We start from the raw sequence: 27,985 nt of genomic DNA, 5'->3' as shown, positions 1-27,985 counted from the left end.
AAGCCGAGAATCTAGAGAGCCCCGATGTACAGATATATATATATATATATATATATACACCCCCATGTATACATATACATCCATTTCTATATACATATATAGCGCACGTTTGGGGGGGGGGGGGTCATCCTGCCGCTGACAGTGATTGTATGGATATGGGGGGGTGGGGCAGGACAGTCCCGTAGTGTTATCCCTTCATAGCAGCGATATCTCCTTCTCAGACACAAAATCAATAAACATAAGAGATAAAACAAAAAGAAGAAAACTCAAAAGAAAACAGGTCATAGTCTCAGGTTAAAGGTCAGAGTTCAGCCCCTCCCCTTGGGAGGTCAGAGTGCACATTCTGTTCCTTCGGTTCCTGGCATCCCGCCTCCTCGTCTTCATCCTCACTATCACATGCTCAGCCTCTTTCTTTCTTCATACAGGGGTCTCCCGGTCACACAGGTCAGGGGCGGAGTTCTGACGACGCATGCGTGGGGGTGCGGTGTAGGGGTGGTACTTGTAGGGGCGCTCCTGGGGGGAGGAGGGGTGACGTTTAGAGGCCTGGGATCCTCCGTCGCTCTCTCGACCTTGTGACCTCCTCCGAGGTTGCTGCAGGTTCTCACCGTTCTGGCAGCTATGGCGATTGTTTTGGCGCCGGCCTCTGTTGGAGCCTCCGTCCAGTGAGTTCCTCCTCTGCCGCTGATGGTTCTCGGCCTCCTCTTGCCTCCGCTGACCGCTTCTCCTGTCACCATCATCCTCCCCTCCACTTCTTCTGTCCTCCGACCAGGGATTGGACAGCTCCTCTACCACATAGGTGGCCCCAGGAGCCCAGGAGAAGCGATGCTGGGGATTGCTCTTAAAGGGGAAGCGCAGCTTACAGTCCAGTGGGGGGATGAATTTCCCAGTGCCGGGGGGACGCCGGAGGCAGCGGTTCATCTGCTGCTGCTGGAGGTTCTGTACACGGGTCTGCTCTTGCTTTAGCCAACGCATCCTCCCCCTCCGAAAGGAGGAGTCATCCTCCATCAGCTGCGTCACCCGCTGACCCTTAGGAGAATGGTCAGGAGAACCTTCAGCCTGGTTACTATTCCCAATGTCATCATCCGGGGAGCACCACGAGAAAGACTGCTCATCCGAATAGTCATCAGTGATGTCATCCTGGGGGCGGAACCAAAGGCAAAGGTCAGCGAGCGGCCAGAAACATCTACAACACTCACTATTCTGCTGTTACATCATGTCTCATCCTCCTCCAGAGCTGCGCTCACTATTCTGCTGTTACATCATGTCCCATCCTCCAGAGCTGCACTCACTATTCTGCTGTAACATCATGTCCCATCCTCCAGAGCTGCACTCACTATTCTGCTGTTACATCATGTCTCATCCTCCAGAGCTGCGCTCACTATTCTGCTGTAACATCATGTCCCATCCTCCAGAGCTGCACTCACTATTCTGCTGTTACATCATGTCTCATCCTCCAGAGCTGCACTCACTATTCTGCTGTTACATCAGGTCTCATCCTCCAGAGCTGTAATCACTAGTCTGCTGTTACATCATGTCCCATCCTCCAGAGCTGCACTCACTATTCTGCTGTTACATCATGTCCCATCCTCCAGAGCTGCGCTCACTATTCTGCTGTTACATCATGTCCCATCCTCCAGAGCTGCACTCACTATTCTGCTGTTACATCATGTCTCATCCTCCTCCAGAGCTGCACTCACTATTCTGCTGTTACCTCATATCCTCCAGAGCTGCACTCACCATACTGCTGTTACATCATGTCCTCTAGAGCTGCACTCACTATTCTGCTTACACCATGTCTCATCCTCCTCCAGAGCTGCGCTCACTATTCTGCTGTTACATCATGTCTCATCCTCCAGAGCTGTAATCACAGTTGTGTAGTGGGCGGGGGTCTCACCTGTGTGACCGGCATGACGCGCTCCATCTTCATCATCCTGTCTCTGAGTGCCCGGATCTCCTCATCCTTCATGTTGTTCTGCAGCTTCACCTCCTGCAGGATGTCGGTCAGCTTGTCTATATGGGCCTTCAGGTCCTGGACTCCCCCTTTGCTGGCGTCGTCGTCCTCGCCCACCCCCACGGTGTCCCACACGTCCCGGGCCACAGCCTTCCACCACTCCTTCTCGTTGGCGTCCCTCTTGCCGTAGGTGCGGCACAGCTCCTTCATCTTGATGACGGACATGGCCTCGATCTCCTGTTTGCTGTGCTTGAAGTCGTTGAGGGCCACCTCGTAGCAGATTTCCTTCACCGCCTGCATCTTCAGATCTGCCAGGGTCAGCCATCGCGGGTCCTTGCCCAGCCGGCGGCGCTGGGGGATTTGGTACACTTTGATAGGTTCCCGCTTCTTGCCACTGCTCGGGAGGCCGCAGCGTCTCACAATGCTCTGCACCCGGCCCGGTGGCACCTTCTCTCGGAGGGAAGAGATCAGACGCCAACTCTCCTCACAGGAGCGCTTGTCCGAGTCATCTCCACTGTCTGAATCACCATACTGCAAGAGAGGAAAGGGTTAAAGGGGTATTCCACTCAAACATAACTTCTGATATGCCGCTGCCCATGGTGAGACTAACCATCCCTTCCATACTTATCTATTCAGTCTCCTTCCCCCAATTCTCAGCTGCTGCTTTCTGCTGAAGACACAAAAATCTGTGTGTGAGCTGCCCCCCCCCTTCTAAAACAGCTGACGTAAACAAGTTCCTGGCAGGCTTTAGCTGCAACACTGTAGCTTCTTTGTGACGCTGGGAGAGTTATTCTGAGGTCAAGTTGCTGATGAACTCACTGATTAACCCTCCCAGCATTACAAAAAAGCTACAATGTTGCAGATACAGCCTGCCAGGGACTTGTTTACATCAGCCATCTCAGAAGGTTTTTTTTTTTTGGGGGGGGGGGGGGGGGGGGGCGGAGGGGGAGCCAGAGAGAAAAGCTCACACACAGATTTTTGTGTCTTCAGCAGAAAGCAGCAACTGAAAACTGGGGGAAGGAGACTGAATAGATAATTACAAGTATGGAAGGAATTGTTAGTCTCCCCATGAGAAGCAACATATCAAAAGTTATGTCTGAGTGGAATACCCCTTTAAAGCAGCAGGTCCAAAATGGATGCCACCTGGAGGAGAGCCGTGTGACCTACCAGTCTCTGCTGCTCCAGAGTCAGGTCCGCTTCTTCCTTCTCTCTCTTATACTGGAATTCCAGATCCTGCAGGCTGAAGAGAAGCCATTAATGCCCCTCAGGGATCGAGCGCCCCCTGCTGACCCCACAGGATACAGACTCCCCACTGGACTTACCGCTTCTCCATCTCCAGCTTGATATCGATGCCCTGCTTCTCCAGCAGCTCCCGCTGGGCAAAGTTCCAGTCCACAGGTTCAGGCTGAACCTCCAGGGCGGCGCTGCTCTTCTCTCTCTCCAGCCGCGCCTGCTCCGGGTGGTTAAAGCGGAAGACGTGGTTCTTACCCATCACAATCCGGTTACCTGCCGAGAACGAGGGGCAGTTATACAGCCTATACATAGGGGGAGCCATGATCCGGGGGCAGTTATACAGCCTATACATAGGGGGAGCCATCACCTGGGGGCAGTTATACAGCCTCTACATAGGGGGAGCCATGATCCGGGGGCAGTTATACAGCCTATACATAGGGGGAGCCATGATCCGGAGGCAGTTATACAGCTTATTCATAGGGGGCGCCATGACCTGGGGGCAGTTATACAGCTTATTCATAGGGGGAGCCATGATCCGGGAGCAGTTATACAGCCTATACATAGGGGGAGCCATGATCCAGGAGCAGTTATACAGCCTCTACATAGGGGGAGCCATCACCTGGGGGCAGTTATACAGCCTCTACATAGGGGGAGCCATGACCTGGGGGCAGTTATACAGCCTATTCATAGGGGGAGCCATGACCTCAGGGGCAGTTATACAGCCTCCGGACAAGCTATATAGCCAGTTACCCCACACAGGGGGCACTGTCCTGAGGTTCTGCCCTGATCACTGACCTGACTTCAGCACCAGGGGTTCAGTCACTTGCTTCCCATTCACATATGTTTCGGCTCCTTCAAACGACTGTAATGTAACGATCACTGCAGAGGAATCACAAATGGGGGAGGATTAGGCGAGTGATGGCAGATCCACACACAGGGGCACCCCGGCACCCCCCACCACACACACACAGTGTGCAGTACCTTCTCCGCTCCCATTGGTGTTGCAGTGGAAAAGACAGTGCTGCTCCTTTATGAACTGACCGCTCAGCCTGATGTCCACGTCCACCTGACCCACTCTGCGAGGAAGAGGGAGGAGAGAGTCACAGAGAGCACAAGCTGCTGCTGTGCTGGGCAATGCCATGTGCGAGAGAGCTGCTGCTGTGCCGGGCACTGCCACGTGAGAGAGCCGCTGCTGTGCCGGGCACTGCCACGTGTGAGAGCCGCTGCTGTGCCGGGCACTGCCACGTGTGAGAGAGCCGCTGCTGTGCTGGGCACTGCCACGTGTGAGAGAGCCGCTGCTGTGCCGGGCACTGCCACGTGTGAGAGAGCCACTGCTGTGCCGGGCACTGCCACGTGCGAGAGAGACGCTGCTGTGCCGGGCACTGCTCGTGCGAGAGAGACGCTGCTGTGTCGGGCACTGCCACGTGTGAGAGAGCCGCTGCTGTGCCGGGCGCTGCCACGTGTGAGAGAGCCGCTGCTGTGACGGGCGCTGCCACGTGTGAGAGAGCCGCTGCTGTGTCGGGCGCTGCCATGTTGGAGAGACGCTGCTGTGCTGGGCACTACCACGTGTGAGAGCCGCTGCTGTGCCGGGCGCTGCCACGTGTGAGAGAGCCGCTGCTGTGTCGGGCGCTGCCATGTTGGAGAGACGCTGCTGTGCTGGGCACTACCACGTGGGAGAGAGACGCTGCTGTGCCGGGCACTGCCACGTGTGAGAGAGACGCTGCTGTGCTATGCGCTGCCACGTGTGAGAGAGAGACACGCTGCTGTGCCCGGCGCTGCCACGTGTGAGAGAGTGAGCCGCTGCTGTGCAGGGCACTGCCAAATGTGAGAGAGACGCTGCTGTGCCCGACACTGCCACGTGTGAGAGAGACGCTGCTGTGCCGGGCACTGCCACGTGTGAGAGAGACGCTGCTGTGCCCGACACTGCCAAATGTGAGAGAGAGACGCTGCTGTGCCCGACACTGCCACGTGTAAGAGAGAGACGCTGCTGTGCCCGACACTGCCACGTGTAAGAGAGAGACGCTGCTGTGCCCGACACTGCTGTGTCGGCACTGCCACGTGGGAGAGAGACGCTGCTGTGTCGGCACTGCCACGTGGGAGAGAGACGCTGCTGTGTCGGGCGCTGCCACGTGTGAGAGAGAGAGACGCTGCTGTGCCGGACGCTGCCACGTGTGAGAGAGAGACGCTGCTGTGCCGGACGCTGCCACGTGTGAGAGAGAGACGCTGCTGTGCCGGACGCTGCCACGTGTGAGAGAGAGACGCTGCTGTGCCGGACGCTGCCACGTGTGAGAGAGAGACGCTGCTGTGCCGGACGCTGCCACGTGTGAGAGAGACGCTGCTGTGTCGGGAATGTCGATAGGGCAGCAGCTGTCAGGGATCTTATTCCCAGCCTCCCCCCCATACTCATAGATAGACAGATCAGATAGAGGTGACAGTACACAGGAAGGGTGTGGCCCCCCGGGGACATTACCGGGTCACGCCCTCCTTTATATGGTACAGGAGACACTCAGACATGAGGGGATCTTCATTCAGATTGACAAGATGTGGGATCTGTGGTAATACACAAGAGAAAGGTTATAAGGACCGAGCCCGAGAGGTCACAGGACCGGACCGAGCCCGAGAGGTCACAGGACCGGACCGAGCCCGAGAGGTCACAGGACCGGACCGAGCCCGAGAGGTCACAGGACCGGACCGAGCCCGAGAGGTCACAGGACCGGACCGAGCCCGAGAGGTCACAGGACCGGACCGAGCCCGAGAGGTCACAGGACCGGACCGAGCCCGAGAGGTCACAGGACCGGACCGAGCCCGAGAGGTCACAGGACCGGACCGGGGGGCACAGCTCTTTAATACCTTTTTTGGAGAGAAGACCCCCACGGTACCCCCATCTTCTCTTAGAGCCACACCCATTTCAGCCAACAGCGACTCCCTAATAAAAGAAATCAACAGATGTCAATACACTGTGCCCGTCCCCCCCGCCCCCATCACCACACTGCGTCCGCCTCCTGCTTACATCATCAGACTTTAGGAGTGGCCCCGCCTCCATCACCACACTGTGCCCACCTCCTGCCTACATCACCACTGTGCCTGCCCCCGCCTCCATCACCCCACTGTGCCCGCCTCCTGCTTACATCAGACTTTAGCAGTGGCCCCGTCTCCATCACCACACTGTGCCCGCCTTCTGCTTACATCACCACTGTGTCTGCCCCCCATCACCCCACTGTGCCCGCCTCTTGCTTACATCACCACTGTGCCCACCCCCCTGCCTCCATCACCTCCTGCTTACATCATCACATTCTGGCAGCCGCCCTGCCCCCGCTCACCTCTCCATACGCATGGCCTCGGTCCGGCGCAGCTTCTCCTCCCAGGTCTCGTTCAGCTCGGCGATGATTTTCTCTGTCTCCTGCAGCCGTTCCATCGCCTCCTCCGTACAGATGGAGACGTCACCCACAGCCTCATCATAGGGCTCCGGCTGACCGTTCATGGCGGGGGGCGCGAGTGGCGGCGGAGGAGGGGGAGGGGAGCCCGGCTCACATGGCAGTGATGGGAGAGGAGCGGAGGATTGTAGAGGGGCACCGGGCACAGTTACACCGTCCTCCAGGGCAAGATCTGTGTGAAACCAAAGAGGAGAGATCACAGGAGGTCCCAGGGGTCTGCAGTGCGCCCACACAGAGAGGTCCCCCCCCAGACTCACCTGCCAGACCCTGGCTGTACAGGAGCTGCCGCAGCCGCGCCACCTCCTCCTTCAGCTCCCGGATTAGCCTGGCGTTGGGATCTTCATTTATGATGGCGTTACACTTTATCTGCTTGGCGCGGTCGGCGTATCTGGAGAACACAAAGTGCAGGTCACGACCTCTGTCCATCGTGCGGTATATATACTGTGTGAGTGGTACTCTGTGGACACTCACCGGAGCGTGCTCAGCGTCTCCTCATAGTTGATATCGGCCGGGCTGAGAGCGGCGATCATGGCTGTACGGGAGTTCCCACCTGCAGTAACAATGAACAGCGGCGGTCTGTGAAGACTGGCCGGGCCCTATGACAAGCCTTCAGGGCAGCAGTGCCAACCCCCGTGGTCCCCGGCACTCACCCAGTTTAAGCAGTACCCCTAACCTCCCCCGGCAGTGGTCCCCGGCACTCACCCAGGTTCTCCTTCAGCAGGCAGGTCAGGGCAGCAGTACCCCTCACCTCCCCCGGCAGTGCCCCCCCCCCCCCAGTGGTCCCCGGCACTCGCCCAGGTTCTCCTCCAGCTGCCAGGTCAGCAGTACCCCTCACCTCCCCCGGCAGTGCCCCGACCCCCCCCCCCTCAGTGGTCCCCGGCACTCGCCCAGGCTCTCCTTCAGCAGCCAGGTCAGCAGTACCCCTCACCTCCCCTGGCACTCACCCAGGTTAAGCAGTACCCCTAACCTCCCCCGGCAGTGGTCCCCGGCACTCACCCAGGTTCTCCTTCAGCAGGCAGGTCAGGGCAGCAGTACCCCTCACCTCCCCCGGCAGTGCCCACCCCCCCCAGTGGTCCCCGGCACTCACCCAGGTTCTCTTTCAGCAGCCAGGTCAGGGCAGCAGTACCCCTCACCTCCCCCGGCAGTGCCCCCCCCCCAGTGGTCCCCGGCACTCGCCCAGGTTCTCCTCCAGCTGCCAGGTCAGGGCAGCAGTACCCCTCACCTCCCCCGGCAGTGCCCACCCCCCCCAGTGGTCCCCGGCACTCACCCAGGTTCTTTCAGCAGCCAGGTCAGGGCAGCAGTACCCCTCACCTCCCCCGGCAGTGCCCACCCCCCCCCCAGTGGTCCCCGGCACTCACCCAGGTTCTCTTTCAGCAGCCAGGTCAGGGCAGAGTCCCGGTAAGGAATAAAATCGGATTTCTTCTTCTTTGATTGCTGAGGACACAGGATTAGTAGAGCAGGTTATAGTGGGAGTGGCCAGCAGCACAGGCCCCGCCCCCATGACATCACAGGTGACATACTTACACGTCATCGGCCATCTCTCCACTATGTGATGTGCAGCATTAGAGAGAGACAGAGGTGAAATGGAGAGAGACTGCTAATAACTCATAGAGAACACAGCGACCGCAGGGGCCGGAGATTATAACAGTACTGGAGATACTGATATCTTATTACAGTACAGCAGTGATATAAGAGGAGAGGCTGATATCTTATTACAGTACAGCAGTGATATAAGAGGAGAGGCTGATATCTTATTACAGGACAGCACCGATATAAGAGGAGAGGCTGATATCACCTTATTACAGTACAGCAGTGATATAAGAGGAGAGGCTGATATCACCTTATTACAGTACAGCAGTGATATAAGAGGAGAGGCTGATATCACCTTATTACAGTACAGCAGTGATATAAGAGGAGAGGCTGATATCACCTTATTACAGTACAGCAGTGATATAAGAGGAGAGGCTGATATCACCTTATTACAGTACAGCAGTGATGCTGATATCTTATTACAGTACAGCAGTGATATAAGAGGAGAGGCTGATATCTTATTACAGTACAGCAGTGATATAAGAGGAGAGGCTGATATCTTATTACAGTACAGCAGTGATATAAGAGGAGAGGCTGATATCTTATTACAGTACAGCAGTGATAGAGGAGAGGCTGATATCACCTTATTACAGTACAGCAGTGATATAAGAGGAGAGGCTGATATCTTATTACAGTACAGCCGTGCCCGGACAGGACCCCTCCCCTGTCCCCGATGTCACACACAGGACCCCTCCCCCGATGTCACACACAGGACCCCTCCCCCGATGTCACACACAGGACCCCTCCCCCGATGTCACACACAGGACCCCTCCCCCGATGTCACACACAGGACCCCTCCCCCCTCATCACTCACCATTTCGGCCAGGGCAGAGATCACCTTCCCCAGGGTTGTCAGTGACTTGTTGATATTTGCGCCTTCCTGCAACATAACATGGTGTACAGATTGTGTCATCTCCAGTACAGCGAGGAGGCAGCAGCGCCCCCTGGTGGTCCTCACTCACCCCTGGTGGTCCTCACTCACCCCTGGTGGTCCTCACTCACCTTCAGACGGGTTCCTTTGGCCCCGGAGGAGTCGGCTCTCTCACTTCCCGCTAAATCCACCAGGCTGATCTTACTGACCTGTGACACAGAGGGGCGGCACATGTGATGGTGTGTCTCCATGACGACCGGGCCCTGCATGTGACCCGCCCCCCCCCCACACACTGTATATGATCCCCCCCCACACACTGTATATGATCCCCCCCCCCCACACACACTGTATATGATCCCCCCACACAATGTATATGATCCCCCCCCACACACACTGTATATGATCCCCCCCCCACACACTGTATATGATCCCCCCCCCCACACACACTGTATATGATCCCCCCACACACACACTGTATATGATCCCCCCCACACACACACTGTATATGATCCCCCCCACACACTGTATATGATCCCCCCCACACACACACTGTATATGATCCCCCCCCCCCACACACTGTATATGATCCCCCCCACACACTGTATATGATCCCCCCCACACACTGTATATGATCCCCCCCACACACACACTGTATATGATCCCCCCCACACACTGTATATGATCCCCCCCACACACACACTGTATATGATCCCCCCACACACACACTGTATATGATCCCCCCACACACACACTGTATATGATCCCCCCACACACACACTGTATATGATCCCCCCCCACACACACACTGTATATGATCCCCCCCCACACACACACTGTATATGATCCCCCCCCACACACACACTGTATATGATCCCCCCCACACACACACTGTATATGATCCCCCCCCCGCACACACACACACTGTATATGATCCCCCCCCCCACACACACACTGTATATGATCCCCCCCCCCACACACACACTGTATATGATCCCCCCCCCCCCCACACACACTGTATATGATCCCCCCCCCCCACACACACACTGTATATGATCCCCCCCCCCACACACACACACACTGTATATGATCCCCCCCACACACACACACTGTATATGATCCCCCCCACACACTGTATATGATCCCCCACACACACTGTATATGATCCCCCCCACACACTGTATATGATCCCCCCCACACACTGTATATGATCCCCCCCACACACTGTATATGATCCCCCCCACACACTGTATATGATCCCCCCCACACACACACTGTATATGATCCCCCCCCACACACACACTGTATATGATCCCCCCCCACACACACACTGTATATGATCCCCCCCACACACACACACTGTATATGATCCCCCCCACACACACACACTGTATATGATCCCCCCACACACACACACACTGTATATGATCCCCCCCACACACACACACACTGTATATGATCCCCCCCACACACACACACACTGTATATGATCCCCCCCACACACACACACACACTGTATATGATCCCCCCCACACACACTGTATATGATCCCCCACACACACACTGTATATGATCCCCCCCCCCCCCACACACACTGTATATGATCCCCCCCCACACACACTGTATATGATCCCCCCCCACACACACTGTATATGATAGCCTCCCCCCCCCCCCCCACACTGTATATAATAGCCCCCCCACACACTGTATATGATAGCCTCCCCCCCCCACACTGTATATAATAGCCCCCCACCTTCTCAGTGTCCAGGTTGGTCATCTCATCGTGTCTCTTCTGAGTGAAGACGATGGTGAAGACGGCGTGTGAGCGGCTGCTGGTCTCATTCATGTTGGTGGCAGCGACAGTGCTGTCAGGAGGATACACGGAGGTTATACTGAGCCCAGACACAGACTCAGGAGGTTGTACTGAGCCCACACACACACACGAGGTTGTACTGAGCCCACACACACACACACACACAAGGTTGTACTGAGCCCACACACACACACACGAGGTTGTACTGAGCCCACACACACACACACACGAGGTTGTACTGAGCCCACACACACACACACGAGGTTGTACTGAGCCCACACACACACACACACGAGGTTGTACTGAGCCCACACACACACACACGAGGTTGTACTGAGCCCACACACACACACACGAGGTTGTACTGAGCCCACACACACACACACGAGGTTGTACTGAGCCCACACACACACACACGAGGTTGTACTGAGCCCACACACACACACACACACACACACACGAGGTTGTACTGAGCCCACACACACACACACACACACACACGAGGTTGTACTGAGCCCACACACACACACAGGAGGTTGTACTGAGCCCACACACACACACACACACACGAGGTTGTACTGAGCCCACACACACACACACGAGGTTGTACTGAGCCCACACACACACACACGAGGTTGTACTGAGCCCACACACACACACACACACACACGAGGTTGTACTGAGCCCACACACACACACACACACACACACACACACGAGGTTGTACTGAGCCCACACACACACACACACACACACGAGGTTGTACTGAGCCCACACACACGAGGTTGTACTGAGCCCACACACACACACACACACGAGGTTGTACTGAGCCCACACACACACACACGAGGTTGTACTGAGCCCACACACACACACACACGAGGTTGTACTGAGCCCACACACACACACACACGAGGTTGTACTGAGCCCACACACACACACACACGAGGTTGTACTGAGCCCACACACACACACACACACACACACACACACACGAGGTTGTACGGAGCCCACACACACACACACAGGAGGTTGTACTGAGCCCACACGCACACAGACACAGGAGGTTGTACTGAGCGCACACATGACTCGGGGTTGTCCCCAGGAGGTTACCGGGCCTTGTTGCCGCAGTCCATGAGGTCGGCGATGTCATTGTAAGAGGTGACGGCCAGCTTGGACAGATCCTCCACGTACGGCCCCAGGATGGGATGCTCCCGCACCCTCAGGTTACCTTTACTTTTTGGGCGAAGCAGATCCCGGACCCGCTCACAGTAAATCTCCATATAGCTGACCTGGCAGATCAATGAGGGAGCGATGGTGACGCTATATGTCTACACACCACACCCAGTATATACTCCATATACCTCCCAGATCCTGTATATACTCCATATACCCCCCACCCCCTGTATATACTCCATATACCACCCACCCCCTGTATATACTCCATATACACACCCCTCCCCCTGTATATACTCCATATACCCTCCACCCCTGTATATACACGACATATACCCCCCCCATATATAATACATATACCCCCCGCCCCCGTATATACTACATATACCCCCCACCCCCTGTATATACTACATATACACACCCCACCCCCTGTATATACTACATATACCCCCACCCCCTGTATATACTACATACACTCACCGGCCACTTTATTAGGTACACCTGCCCAACTGCACGTTACCACTTAATTTCTAATCAGCCAATCACATGGCGGCAACTCAGTGCATTTAGGCATGTAGACATGGTCAAGACAATCTCCTGCAGTTCAAACCGAGCATCAGTATGGGGAAGAAAGGTGATTTGAGGCCTTTGAACGTGGCATGGTTGTTGGTGCCAGAAGGGCTGGTCTGAGTATTTCAGAAACTGCTGATCTACTGGGATTTTCACGCACAACCATCTCAAGGGTTTACAGAGAATGGTCCGAAAAAGAAAAACCATCCAGTGAGCGGCCGTTCTGTGGGCGGAAATGCCTTGTTGATGCCAGAGGTCAGAGGAGAATGGGCAGACTGGTTCGAGCTGATAGAAAGGCAACAGTGACTCAAATAGCCAACCGTTACAACCAAGGTAGGCCGAAGAGCATCTCTGAACGCACAGTACGTCGCACTGTGAGGCAGATGGGCTACAGCAGCAGAAGACCACACCGGGGGCCACTCCGCTCAGCTAAGAACAGGAAACTGAGGCTACAATTTGCACAAGCTCATCGAAATTGGACAGTAGAAGATTGGAAAAAACGTTGCCTGGTCTGATGAGTCTCGATTTCTGCTGCGACATTCGGATGGTAGGGTCAGAATTTGGCGTCAACAACATGAAAGCATGGATCCATCCTGCCTTGTATCAACGGTTCAGGCTGGTGGTGGTGGTGTCATGGTGTGGGGAATATTTTCTTGGCACTCTTTGGGCCCCTTGGTACCAATTGAGCATGGTTACAACGCCACAGCCTACCTGAGTATTGTTGCTGACCATGTCCATCCCTTTATGACCACAATGGACCCAACATCTGATGGCGACTTTCAGCAGGATAATGTGCCAGGTCATAAAGCTAGAATCATCTCAGACTGGTTTCTTGAACATGACAATGAGGTCACTGTACTCAAATGGCCTCCACAGTCACCAGATCTCAATCCAATAGAGCATCTTTGGGATGTGGTGGAACGGGAGATTGGCATCATGGATGTGCAGCCGACAAATCTGCGGCAACTGTGTGATGTCATCATGTCACTATGGACCAAAATCTCTGAGGAAGCTTCCAGCACCTTGTTGTATCTATGCCACCAAGAATTGGGGCAGTTCTGAAGGCAAAAGGGGGTCCGACCCGTTACTAGCATGGTGTACCTAATAAAGTGGCCGGTGAGTGTATACCCCCCAGCCCCTGTATATACTACATATACCCCCCAGCCCCTGTATATACTACATATACCCTCCACCCCCTGTATATACTACATATACCCTCCACCCCCTGTATATACTACATATACACACCCCTCCCCCTGTAAATACTACAGGTATCCCCCCTCCCTCCATATATACTACATATACACACCCCTCCCCCTGTGCACACCGTATACATATACTCATGTGTTACCTCCACGGAGTAGGATAGTTGAGGACTTTTATTCTCAGATATTCTACTGAATAAATCTTCACATAACTGAAAGGAAAGGGAGAGATGTTATTAGAGAGATCGATAGCACCGCGCCAACCTCTACCAGGACCAAACAATCACCCCCGCCGCAGCCCCCCCCCCCCTATACAGTGATGACCAGGACTGGCCAATCACCCCCCTCCCCCATACAGTGATGACCAGGACTGGCCAATCACCCCCCTCCCCCATACAGTGATGACCAGGACTGGCCAATCACCCCCCCCCCCCATACAGTGATGACCAGGACTGACCAATCCTCCCCCCCCCCCCCCCCCCCATACAGTGATGACCAGGACTGACCAATCCCCCCCCCCATACAGTGATGACCAGGACTGACCAATCCCCCCCCCCCCCCCCCCCATACAGTGATGACCAGGACTGACCAATCCCCCCCCCCCCATACAGTGATGACCAGGAATGACCATCCCCCCCCCCCCTCCCATACAGTGATGACCAGGACTGACCAATCCCCCCCCCCTCCCATACAGTGATGACCACGACTGACCAATCCCCCCCTCCCCCCATACAGTGATGACCAGGACTGACCAATCCCCCCCCCCCCCCCATACAGTGATGACCAGGACTGACCAATCCCCCCCCCCCATACAGTGATGACCAGGACTGACCAATCCCCCCCCCCCCCCCCATACAGTGATGACCAGGACTGACCAATCCCCCCCCCCCCCATACAGTGGGGTCTCCTCCGTACCTGGGGGATAATGCCGTGCTGCGTGCTGTCCGGTTTCCCCATCATGGTGTAGGATTTCCCGGCTCCCGTCTGTCCGTAGGCAAAAATGCAGACGTTGTATCCTTCAAAGGCGTGTAACAGCATCTCCTCCCCGATGTCCTTGTACACCTGGCGCTGAGACGCAAAATTGGGGTCTTCTTCCTGTACGATGGAGGACGGCGACCATTATTACATTATAAAAACAGGCGAAGAAATAGATGGCGGCACTCACCAATCCTTCAGGACTCTATGGCTATTCAAAACTATGAAAATGTTCCATGCAGAGAATGAATTATACAGACACCCATCACCTGCGGATCTCTATGTACAGAGCAGGGGTTACCCCATACATGGGAGCTACAGATCATGGAGCAGGGGTTACCCCACACATGGGAGCTACAGATCATATAGAGCAGGGGTTACCCCATACATGGGAGCTACAGATCATGGAGCAGGGGTTACCCCATACATGGGAGCTACAGATCATGGAGCAGGGGTTACCCCACACATGGGAGCTACAGATCATATAGAGCAGGGGTTACCCCATACATGGGAGCTACAGATCATAGAGCAGGGGTTACCCCATACATGGGAGCTACAGGTCATAGAGCAGGGGTTACCCCATACATGGGAGCTACAGATCATGGAGCAGGGGTTACCCCATACATGGGAGCTACAGATCATATAGAGCAGGGGTTACCCCACACATGGGAGCTACAGATCATAGAGAAGGGGTTACCCCATACATGGGAGCTACAGATCATAGAGCAGGGGTTACCCCATACATGGGAGCTACAGATCATAGAGCAGGGGTTACCCCATACATGGGAGCTACAGATCATATAGAGAAGGGGTTACCCCATACATGGGAGCTACAGATCATATAGAGAAGGGGTTACCCCATACATGGGAGCTACAGATCATAGAGCAGGGGTTACCCCATACATGGGAGCTACAGATCATAGAGCAGGGGTTATCCCATACGTGGGAGCTACAGATCATAGAGCAGGGGTTACCCCATACATGGGAGCTACAGATCATATAGAGAAGGGGTTACCCCATACATGGGAGCTACAGATCATAGAGCAGGGGTTACCCCATACATGGGAGCTACAGATCATAGAGCAGGGGTTACCCCATACATGGGAGCTACAGATCATAGAGCAGGGGTTACCCCATACATGGGAGCTACAGATCATATAGAGAAGGGGTTACCCCATACATGGGAGCTACAGATCATATAGAGAAGGGGTTACCCCATACATGGGAGCTACAGATCATAGAGCAGGGGTTACCCCACACATGGGAGCTACAGATCATAGAGCAGGGGTTACCCCATACATGGGAGCTACAGATCATAGAGCAGGGGTTACCCCATACATGGGAGCTACAGATCATATAGAGCAGGGGTTACCCCATACATGGGAGATACAGATCATGGAGCAGGGGTTACCCCACACATGGGAGCTACAGATCATATAGAGAAGGGGTTACCCCATACATGGGAGCTACAGATCATAGAGCAGGGGTTACCCCATATGTGGGAGCTGTGGATCATATAGAGAAGGGGTTACCCCATACATGGGAGCTACAGATCATAGAGCAGGGGTTACCCCATACATGGGAGCTGCGGATTTCTATGTAAAGATGATGCAGAGCGGGATCTCACCGTGGTGTGCGACCAGTAGGAGTAGTCAAATGTGAAGCTCTTTGGGGCATCTTTGGGCTGCTTTGGGTTAGAAATACCTGAAATATAAAGAGTACAGACAACGAGAGACATTACCAGAAGATACAGGGTCACCACATTGGGGACACACAAGGGGCCTGGACGTTACACATGGGGGAGGACTATACAGGTAACACCTGGCACCTACATGTGCTGTTCCCCTGCATCTGGATCACACACTTGGCATCATGGGAAATTTCTCTGGTGTTGAAGGGCCGCACACGGACAGCAACTTTCACCGAAGCTCCAGACATCTTTAAATGGTGTCACCCAAACCAAATGAAAAAAAATCTGTGGAGATAAAGAGGAAAGGGTTAACCACGTCCTGTCAATAGTGGTTATGGGGCTGCAGCTCCTTCTGGGAGGGGCTATGTTATGGGGTGGGCTCCTCCTGGGAGGGGCTACGTTATGGGGTGGGCTCCTCCTGGGAGGGGCTACGTTATGGGGTGGGCTGCGGCTCCTCCTGGGATATGTTATAGGATATGTTGTTGTAGTGCCTGGTGTGGTGAGATGTTATAGGCTCAGCTCTACGGTGAAGCTTCTTTTAGGACACCGGATCAGAGCTGCAGAGTTGTTGTAGTGCCTGGTGTGGTGAGATGTTATAGGCTCAGCTCTATGGGGAAGCTTCTTGTAGGACACCGGATCAGAGCTGTTGTAGTGCCTGGTGTGGTGAGATGTTATAGGCTCAGCTCCATGGGGAAGCTTCTCGTAGGACACCGGAGCTGCAGAGTTGTTGTAGTGCCGGGTGTGGTGAGATGTTATAGGCTCAGCTCTATGGGGAAGCTTCTCGTAGGACACCGGAGCTGCAGAGCTGTTGTAGTGCCGGGTGTGGTGAGATGTTATAGGCTCAGCTCTATGGGGAAGCTTCTTGTAGGACACTGGAGCTGCAGAGCTGTTGTAGTGCCGGGTGTGGTGAGATGTTATAGGCTCAGCTCTATGGTGAAGCTTCTTGTAGGACACCGGATCAGAGCTGTTGTAGTGCCGGGTGTGGTGAGATGTTATAGGCTCAGCTCTATGGGGAAGCTTCTCGTAGGACACCGGAGCTGCAGAGTTGTTGTAGTGCCGGGTGTGGTGAGATGTTATAGGCTCAGCTCTATGGGGAAGCTTCTTGTAGGACACCGGAGCTGCAGAGCTGTTGTAGTGCCGGGTGTGGTGAGATGTTATAGGCTCAGCTCTATGGGGAAGCTTCTTGTATTACACCGGATCAGAGCTGTTGTAGTGCCGGGTGTGGTGAGATGTTATAGGCTCAGCTCTATGGGGAAGCTTCTCGTAGGACACTGGATCAGAGCTGTTGTAGTGCCGGGTGTGGTGAGATGTTATAGGCTCAGCTCTATGGGGAAGCTTCTCGTAGGACACCGGAGCTGCAGAGCTGTTGTAGTGCCGGGTGTGGTGAGATGTTATAGGCTCAGCTCTATGGGGAAGCTTCTCGTAGGACACCGGAGCTGCAGAGCTGTTGTAGTGCCGGGTGTGGTGAGATGTTATAGGCTCAGCTCTATGGGGAAGCTTCTCGTAGGACACCAGATCAGAGCTGCAGAGCTGTTGTAGTGCCGGGTGTGGTGAGATGTTATAGGCTCAGCTCTATGGGGAAGCTTCTCGTAGGACACCGGAGCTGCAGAGTTGTTGTAGTGCCGGGCGTGGTGAGATGTTATAGGCTCAGCTCCATGGGGAAGCTTCTTGTAGGACACTGGATCAGAGCTGTTGTAGTGCCGGGTGTGGTGGGACGGGCTCACACCCTTCAGGATGGGCGAGATGAGTTGCAGTGTGAGACACAATCCTAACATCCTGTATATCCGGAGTTCCTGGAGTCTGTGTCTGATCCCCGGCCAGGAGCACAGAGGCTCAGGGGTTAATGCTGGCAGATGGGGGTCCGGCTCTCCCATCTTACACCGGCATGTGAAGAATGTGCAGCATGAGAGGAGCCGGACGCACAGCCTGACCCACACGTAATATACACATAGGGGGAGACTTATCAAACTGGTGTAAAGTGGAATTGGCCCAGTCACCCCCGGCAACCAGATTCCACTTTTCAGTCCTCACCAATTCTTTGGAAAATGAAAGGTGAAATCTGATTGGTTGCTAGGGGCAACTAAGACAATTCCACTTTACACCAGTTTGATAAATCTCCCCCATAGTGTATATATAACCCCCCTGTGTACGTGAGAGGGAGGGGGCACTTTGATATGGAGGCACATGTCTCTGTGGATAACATCCATGTGATGCTGGACACCGCAGCTCTGCTGGCATGCCTGGCATCTTGATGGGCCGAAGCTGACTATGCCCAGTGATTACTGGTCACATGACTGACGTCAGGCTGTGTACATGGCAGTGCCAGGGGGTCAATACGGTGCACAGAGATGCCATATTAACAATCCAGAGGAAAGCTGCCTCCCTCCGGACCACCCACATCAGCCGAAGCCCCATGGCGGGGCAGTCAGGCCCGGGGGCCCAGCCAATGGCGGATGCCACCTGTGTCAGATGCAGTGATGTCACCAATATTTCAGAATCAACAGCCGGGGGGGGGTCTCTGCACTGTATATGTGACAGCTGGGGGGAAGGGGGTCTCTGTGCACCATCACTCAGCTCGGTCACATGACTGTGGGATTTTTCAGGTTGTTTATCAGAAGGGTGAGGACAAGCTTCTGTCCTGGTAGCAGCCGCATTGCACAATGTGCCCGTCTGACCCCACGCTGTTTATTCACCAGTGGGATCAATAAGCCAAATCGGAGCAAAGGGCATCACCTTCCCCGACACAGATTCCCACAGTGCGGAACCCCGGAGACATAGATCATCCACATCATACTGCGTCCATAACACTGCCATACCATACACATCATACTGCCCCACTGCATTCATAACCCCACCATACACATCATACTGCCCCACTGCATTCATAACCCCACCATACACATCATACTGCCCCACTAAATTCATAACCCCACCATACACATCATACTGCCCCACTAAATTCATAACCCCACCATACACATCATACTACCCCACTGCATTCATAACCCCACCATACATCCCCACTACATTCATAACCCCACCATACACATCATACTGCTACACTGCATTCATAACCCCACCATACACATCATACTGCTACACTGCATTCATAACCCCACCATACCATACACATCATACTGCCCCACTGCATTCATAACCCCACCATACCATACACATCATACTGCCCCACTGCATTCATAACACCACCATACCATACACACATCATACTGCCCCACTACATTCATAACCCCACCATACCATACACATCATACTGCCCCACTGCATTCATAACCCCACCATACACATCATACTGCCCCACTACATTCATAACACCACCATACACATCATACTGCCCCACTAAATTCATAACCCCACCATACACACATCATACTGCCCCACTGCATTCATAACCCCACCATACCATACACATCATACTGCCCCACTGCATTCATAACCCCACCATACACATCATACTGCCCCACTGCATTCATAACACCACCATACACATCATACTGCCCCACTGCATTCATAACCCCACCATACACATCATACTGCCCCACTAAATTCATAACCCCACCATACATCCCCACTACATTCATAACCCCACCATACACATCATACTGCTACACTGCATTCATAACCCCACCATACACATCATACTGCCCCACTGCATTCATAACCCCACCATACACATCATACTGCCCCACTGCATTCATAACCCCACCATACACATCATACTGCCCCACTGCATTCATAACCCCACCATACACATCATACTGCCCCACTGCATTCATAACCCCACCATACACACATCATACTGCCCCACTGCATTCATAACCCCACCATACACACATCATACTGCCCCACTGCATTCATAACCCCACCATACACACATCATACTGCCCCACTGCATTCATAACCCCACCATACACACATCATACTGCCCCACTGCATTCATAACCCCACCATACACACATCATACTGCCCCACTGCATTCATAACCCCACCATACCATACACATCATACTGCCCCACTGCATTCATAACCCCACCATACCATACACATCATACTGCCCCACTGCATTCATAACCCCACCATACCATACACATCATACTGCCCCACTGCATTCATAACACCACCATACCACACAGCACTGTCACACAGCATTCATAACCCCACCATACCATACACATCATACTGTTACACTGCATTCATAACCCCACCATACACATCATACTGCCCCACTGCATTCATAACCCCACCATACACATCATACTGCCCCACTGCATTCATAACCCCACCATACACATCATACTGCTACACTGCATTCATAACCCCACCATACATCCCCACTACATTCATAACCCCACCATACACATCATACATCCCCACTACATTCATAACCCCACCATACACATCATACTGCCCCACTGCATTCATAACCCCACCATACATCCCCACTACATTCATAACCCCACCATACACATCATACTGCCCCACTGCATTCATAACCTCACCATACACATCATACATCCCCACTACATTCATAACCCCACCATACACATCATACTGCTACACTGCATTCATAACCCCACCATACACATCATACTGCCCCACTAAATCCATAACCCCACCATACACATCATACTGCCCCACTACATTCATAACCCCACCATACACATCATACTGCCCCACTGCATTCATAACCCCACCATACACATCATACATCCCCACTGCATTCATAACCCCACCATACACATCATACTGCCCCACTGCATTCATAACCCCACCATACACATCATACTGCCCCACTGCATTCATAACCCCACCATACACACATCATACTGCCCCACTGCATTCATAACCCCACCATACACATCATACTGCCCCACTGCATTCATAACCCCACCATACACATCATACTGCTACACTGCATTCATAACACCACCATACCATCCACATCATACTCCCCCACTGCATTCATAACCCCACCATACCATACACATCATACTGCCCCACTGCATTCATAACACCACCATACCATCCACATCATACTGCCCCACTGCATTCATAACACCACCATACCATCCACATCATACTCCCCCCACTGCATTCATAACCCCACCATACACATCATACTGCTACACTGCATTCATAACACAATACCATACACACATCATACTGCCCCACTGCATTCATAACCCCACCATACACATCATACTGCTACACTGCATTCATAACACAATACCATATACACATCATACTCCCCCCACTGCATTCATAACCCCACCATACACATCATACTGCTACACTGCATTCATAACACAATACCATACACACAGCACTGCCCCACTGTATTCATAACCCCACCATACCATACACACATCATACTGCCCCACTGCATTCATAACCCAACCATACCATACACATCATACTGCCCCACTGCATTCATAACCCCACCATACCATCCACATCATACTGCCCCACTGCATTCATAACCCCACCATACCATCCACATCATACTGCCCCACTGCATTCATAACCCCACCATACCATCCACATCATACTGCCCCACTGCATTCATAACCCCACCATACCATCCACATCATACTGCCCCACTGCATTCATAACCCCACCATACCATCCACATCATACTGCCCCCACTGCATTCATAACCCCACCATACCATCCACATCATACTGCCCCACTGCATTCATAACCCCACCATACCATCCACATCATACTGCCCCACTGCATTCATAACCCCACCATACCATCCACATCATACTGCCCCACTGCATTCATAACCCCACCATACCATCCACATCATACTGCCCCACTGCATTCATAACCCCACCATACACATCATACTGCCCCACTGCATTCATAACCCCACCATACACACATCATACTGCCCCACTACATTCATAACACCACCATACCATACACATCATACTGTTACACTGCATTCATAACCCCACCATACACATCATACTGCTACACTGCATTCATAAGCCCACCATCACATACACATCATACTGCATCCTTAACCCCACCATACCATACACAATACTGGCACACTGCATTCATAACCCCACCATACTGCCACACTGCGTCCTCAACACCAATATACCATACACATCATACTGCCACACTGCATTCATAACCCCACCATCACATACACATCATACTGCATCCTTAACCCCACCATACCATACACAATACTGGCACACTGCATTCATAACCCCACCATACTGCCACACTGCGTCCTCAACACCACCATACCATACACATCATACTGCCACACTGCATTCATAACATCATACCATACACACAGCACTGTCACACTGCATTCATAACCCCACCATACCATCCACATCATACTGCCCCACTGCATTCATAACCCCACCATACCATCCACATCATACTGCCCCACTGCATTCATAACCCCACCATACTATACACATCATACTGCCCCACTGCATTCATAACCCCACCATACCATACACATCATACTGCCCCACTGCATTCATAACCCCGCCATACCATACACACAGCACTGTCACACTGCATTCATAACCCCGCCATACCATACACATCATACTACCCCACTGCGTCCTCAACACCAATATACCATACACACAGCACTGTCACACTGCATTCATAACCCCACCATACACATCATACTGCCACACTGCATTCATAAGCCCACCATACCATACACATCATACTGCCCCACTGCATTCATAACACCACCATACCATCCACATCATACTGCCCCACTGCATTCATAACCCCGCCATACCATACACATCATACTACCCCACTGCGTCCTCAACACCAATATACCATACACACAGCACTGTCACACTGCATTCATAACCCCACCATACACATCATACTGCCACACTGCATTCATAACCCCACCATACCATACACATCATACTGCCCCACTGCATTCATAACACCACCATACCATCCACACAGCACTGTCACACTGCATTCATAACCCCACCATTACATACACATAATACTGCCACACTGCATTCATAACCCCACCATACCATACACATCATAATGCCCCACTGCATTCATAACACCACCATACCTTGCCCAAATCATAGTGCCAAATACTGCCACACAGTAACACATAATACTGTCATTATGTACATTACACCGCCATACAGTACTCAAATCACAGTGCAGAACAATCCACATAACACCGCCACAGTAACCTAAGATAAACTGCAATACAGCGAACATAACAGATCAGATACACAGAGGTCTGATACTGAGGAAAATCCCACTGCAGTATCCAAGCTACAGCGCCAGGCTGCATAATGGGAGTTATAGTTCAGCAACACCTGCAGAGTGGCAGAATGGAGGGACATAATACCGCCACGCGGACAGCAGGAAATCACCGGTCACCGACCACTTGAGTGCCGCATCCTGATCCAGCCCCGACCTCTGGCCACCTGCTGGGAGGGGGGGCACCTATTATCTGTGGGTATGAGTATGCTGAGAGTTGTAGTGGCACTAGCTGGAAAGGGGGGGGCACCTATTATCTGTGGGTATGAGTATGCTGAGAGTTGTAGTGCCACCAGCAGGATTCATGTCTGCTCATAACAGCACAATAAGAACACCCCCCCCCCCGCAATACCAGGGTATAATGGAGGGCACTGTGTATAGCACGCCCCCCCATATACCAGGGAATAATGGGGGGCACTGTGTATAGCAGGACCCCCCACACCAGGGAATAATGAGGGGCACTGTGTATAGCAGAACCCCCCCCCCAATACCAGGGAACAATGGGGGACACTATATAGCAAGACCCCCCCCAATACCAGGGAATAATTGGAGACACTCCATACAGCAAGACCCCCCCCCCATAACAGGGTATGATGGGAGACACTCCATACAGCAAGACCCCCCCCCATAACAGGGTATGATGGGGACACTGCATATAGCACAACCCCCCCCAATACCAGGGAATAATGGGGGACACTGTATATAGTAGGACCCCCCCCAATACCAGGGAATAATGGGGGGCACTGTGTATAGCACGACCCCCCCAATACCAGGGAATAATGGGGGGCACTGTGTATAGCACGACCCTCCCCCATACCAGGGAATAATGGGGGGCACTGTATATGGCAGGACCCCCCATACTAGGGAATAATGGGGACACTGTATATAGCAGGACTATGATATGGCTGCAGCAGGCTGTGTGTGTGTGTGTGTGTGTGTATGCATGCTATGGCTGCAGCAGGCTGTGTGTGTATGTGTGTGTGTATGCGCTATGGCTGCAGCAGGCTGTGTGTGTATGCGCTATGGCTGCAGCAGGCTGTGTGTGTATGCGCTATGGCTGCAGCAGGCTGTGTGTGTATGCGCTATGGCTGCAGCAGGCTGTGTGTGTATGCGCTATGGCTGCAGCAGGCTGTGTGTGTATGCGCTATGGCTGCAGCAGGCTGTGTGTGTATGCGCTATGGCTGCAGCAGGCTGTGTGTGTATGCGCTATGGCTGCAGCAGGCTGTGTGTGTATGCGCTATGGCTGCAGCAGGCTGTGTGTGTATGCGCTATGGCTGCAGCAGGCTGTGTGTGTATGCGCTATGGCTGCAGCAGGCTGTGTGTGTATGCGCTATGGCTGCAGCAGGCTGTGTGTGTATGCGCTATGGCTGCAGCAGGCTGTTTGTGTATGCGCTATGGCTGCAGCAGGCTGTGTGTGTATGCGCTATGGCTGCAGCAGGCTGTGTGTGTATGCGCTATGGCTGCAGCAGGCTGTGTGTGTATGCGCTATGGCTGCAGCAGGCTGTGTGTGTATGCGCTATGGCTGCAGCAGGCTGTGTGTGTATGCGCTATGGCTGCAGCAGGCTGTGTGTGTATGCGCTATGGCTGCAGCAGGCTGTGTGTGTGTGTGCGCTATGGCTGCAGCAGGCTGTGTGTTCGCGCTATGGCTGCAGCAGTCTGTGTGTGTGTTCGCGCTATGGCTGCAGCAGTCTGTGTGTGTGTTCGCGCTATGGCTGCAGCAGTCTGTGTGTGTGTTCGCGCTATGGCTGCAGCAGTCTGTGTGTGTGTTCGCGCTATGGCTGCAGCAGTCTGTGTGTGTGTGCGCTATGGCTGCAGCAGTCTGTGTGTGTGTGCGCTATGGCTGCAGCAGTCTGTGTGTGTGTGCGCTATGGCTGCAGCAGTCTGTGTGTGTGTGCGCTATGGCTGCAGCAGTCTGTGTGTGTGTGCGCTATGGCTGCAGCAGTCTGTGTGTGTGTGCGCTATGGCTGCAGCAGTCTGTGTGTGTGTGCGCTATGGCTGCAGCAGGCTGTGTGTGTGCGCTATGGCTGCAGCAGGCTGTGTGTGTGTGCGCGCTATGGCTGCAACAGGCTGTGTGTGTGTGTGCGCTATGGCTGCAACAGGCTGTGTGTGTGTGTGCGCTATGGCTGCAGCAGGCTGTGTGTGTGTGCGCTATGGCTGCAGCAGGCTGTGTGTGTGTGCGCTATGGCTGTAGCGGGCTGTGTGTGTGCTATTGCTTGCCCCCACAGTGACCCTCAACATCCCTATGTGTGACTCAGTATGGCTCAGTATATCAGTATGGCAGACCCCTGTGTGTCACAGGGATTTGGCAGTGTTAGCAATGTTTCTTTGTGTATGGTGAATATTAGTTAGAAACATCGAAGATTGTCAGCAGGAAAAAACACCTGCTCCATCTAGTCTAGTTCTGAGTTGTTCAGGACATGGAGGCTGGAGACTGGCTGAATCCTCTGCACACACAGGAGAAGCTGCTTTATATATAGTATTCCTTTATTCACTCAGAAGTTGTAACAGGATTATGTAGGACATTAGGGAGAATCTGCTTTATATATAGTATATATTCCCTCAGAAGTCGCCCCAGGATCATGTAGGACATTAGGGAGAATCTGCTGTATATATGGTATATATGACCTCAGAAGTCGCCCCAGGACATTAGGGAGAAGCTGCTGAACCAGTGTGATAGATAACTCCCCTGGTATTTATGAAGGAGCAGGAGGCCGAGTTGGAGTCGGTCCTGATAAAATTCAGGAGTCGGAGCTGCGGCTTACCAACTCCACAGCCCTGGTATATAGCAGGACCCCCCCAACCCCCCCGATATCAGGGAATAATGGGGACACTGTGTATAGCAGGACCCCCCCAATACCAGGGAATAATGGGGGGCACTGTGTATAGCAGGACCCCCCCCAATACCAGGGAATAATGGGGGGCACTGTGTATAGCAGGACCCCCCCAATACCAGGGAATAATGGGGACACTGTATATAGCAGGACCCCCCCCAATACCAGGGAATAATGGGGACACTGTATATAGCAGGACCCCCCCAATACCAGGGAATAATGGGGGGCACTGTGTATAGCAGGACCCCCCAATACCAGGGAATAATGGGGGGCACTGTGTATAGCAGGACCCCCCCATACCAGGGAATAATGGGGGGCACTGTGTATAGCAGGACCCCCCCATACCAGGGAATAATGGGGGGCACTGTATATAGCAGGACCCCCCCCCCCAATACCAGGGAATAATGGGGGGCACTGTGTATAGCAGGACCCCCCCCCAATACCAGGGAATAATGGGGGGCACTGTGTATAGCAGGACCCCCCCATACCAGGGAATAATGGGGGGCACTGTGTATAGCAGGACCCCCCCATACCAGGGAATAATGGGGGGCACTGTATATAGCAGGACCCCCCCCCCCCCAATACCAGGGAATAATGGGGGGGCACTGTGTATAGCAGGACCCCCCCAATACCAGGGAGTAATGGGGAGCACTGTGTATAGCAGGACCCCCCCATACCAGGGAATAATGGGGGGCACTGTGTATAGCAGGACCCCCCCATACCAGGGAATAATGGGGGGCACTGTGTATAGCAGGACCCCCCAATACCAGGGAATAATGGGGACACTGTGTATAGGCAACGGTGACTCCCCCATACCAGGGTATAATGGGGTACACCGCATCCCGCTGTTCTTACCGCTGATTTGTGGCTCTGTCACATTATAGCCGCCCACCTCCTGTGTTATAATAATCCGCTACACAATATTCCGGTATAATTGCGGAGGGGTAGGGGGGGGGGGGGGGGGGGGGGTCGCCAGTCAGGAAGGTCTCCCCCTCACATCAGGATGAATGGTATGATCCAGCACCACCCTCCGCTCCTGTCTGACCTGCTCCACAAAGGCAGGACCGGCCCTCAGGGGCCACAGGTGTGATGGAGGCCGAGGGGATCTGCAAGAAAGAGGAGGAGAGATCACAGGTAAGATGGAGGCCGAGGGGTCCGTACACGTATAGTATATAGAGGAGGTGGGGGTCCGTACACGTATAGTATATAGAGGAGGTGGGGGTCCGTACACGTATAGTATATAGAGGAGGTGGGGGTCAGTACATGTATAGTATATAGAGGAGGTGGGGGTCAGTACATGTATGGTATATAGAGGAGGGGTCAGTACATGTATAGTATATA

General features: G+C 53.4%; 2 protein-coding genes across 2 annotated transcripts in view; one reads left to right on the top strand and one right to left on the bottom strand.

Moving 5' to 3' along the window:
* Nucleotides 1-40: 40 nt before the first annotated feature.
* KIF1C (kinesin family member 1C) lies at nt 41-27,603 on the bottom strand. The gene is made up of 21 exons (XM_069949798.1): nt 27,500-27,603; nt 16,648-16,790; nt 16,443-16,519; nt 14,756-14,935; nt 13,987-14,052; nt 12,003-12,181; nt 10,830-10,941; nt 9,211-9,288; nt 9,023-9,088; nt 7,977-8,052; nt 7,090-7,168; nt 6,876-7,006; nt 6,505-6,790; nt 6,035-6,110; nt 5,655-5,734; nt 4,166-4,260; nt 3,980-4,063; nt 3,274-3,457; nt 3,119-3,191; nt 1,895-2,482; nt 41-1,137 (listed from the first exon to the last, which is right to left on the bottom strand). Exons 2-21 carry the CDS (start codon nt 16,751-16,753, stop codon nt 418-420), a joined length of 3,336 nt encoding a protein of 1,111 aa, XP_069805899.1. The 5' UTR covers nt 16,754-16,790; nt 27,500-27,603; the 3' UTR covers nt 41-417.
* Nucleotides 27,604-27,733: 130 nt separating this feature from the next.
* The window catches only part of INCA1 (inhibitor of CDK, cyclin A1 interacting protein 1), a 51,544-nt gene continuing 51,292 nt past the window's right edge, over nt 27,734-27,985 (top strand). Inside the window, exon 1 of the mRNA XM_069963450.1 lies at nt 27,734-27,778. Within this exon, the coding sequence (XP_069819551.1) occupies nt 27,734-27,778 (45 nt within the window). The remainder of the gene's footprint in view (nt 27,779-27,985) is intronic.

This window comes from Dendropsophus ebraccatus, chromosome 1 (assembly GCF_027789765.1).
Source record: "Dendropsophus ebraccatus isolate aDenEbr1 chromosome 1, aDenEbr1.pat, whole genome shotgun sequence".
NCBI lineage: Eukaryota > Metazoa > Chordata > Amphibia > Anura > Hylidae > Dendropsophus > Dendropsophus ebraccatus.
Note: the sequence above shows the minus strand (reverse complement) of the source record. Positions and strands in the feature narration are given on the sequence as shown.

Bases quoted from the DNA above. Each gene is read 5' to 3' on its own strand.
- KIF1C (XM_069949798.1), bottom strand. From the start codon at position 16,753: ATGTCTGGAGCTTCGGTGAAAGTTGCTGTCCGTGTGCGGCCCTTCAAC. The intron at 9,089-9,210 runs GTGAGTGAGGAC...GTTATGTTGCAG, and splicing joins CCAAAGGAACCCGTCTGAAG to GAAGGCGCAAATATCAACAA. The intron at 3,192-3,273 runs GTAAGTCCAGTG...GCTTCTCTTCAG, and splicing joins AAGCTGGAGATGGAGAAGCG to CCTGCAGGATCTGGAATTCC.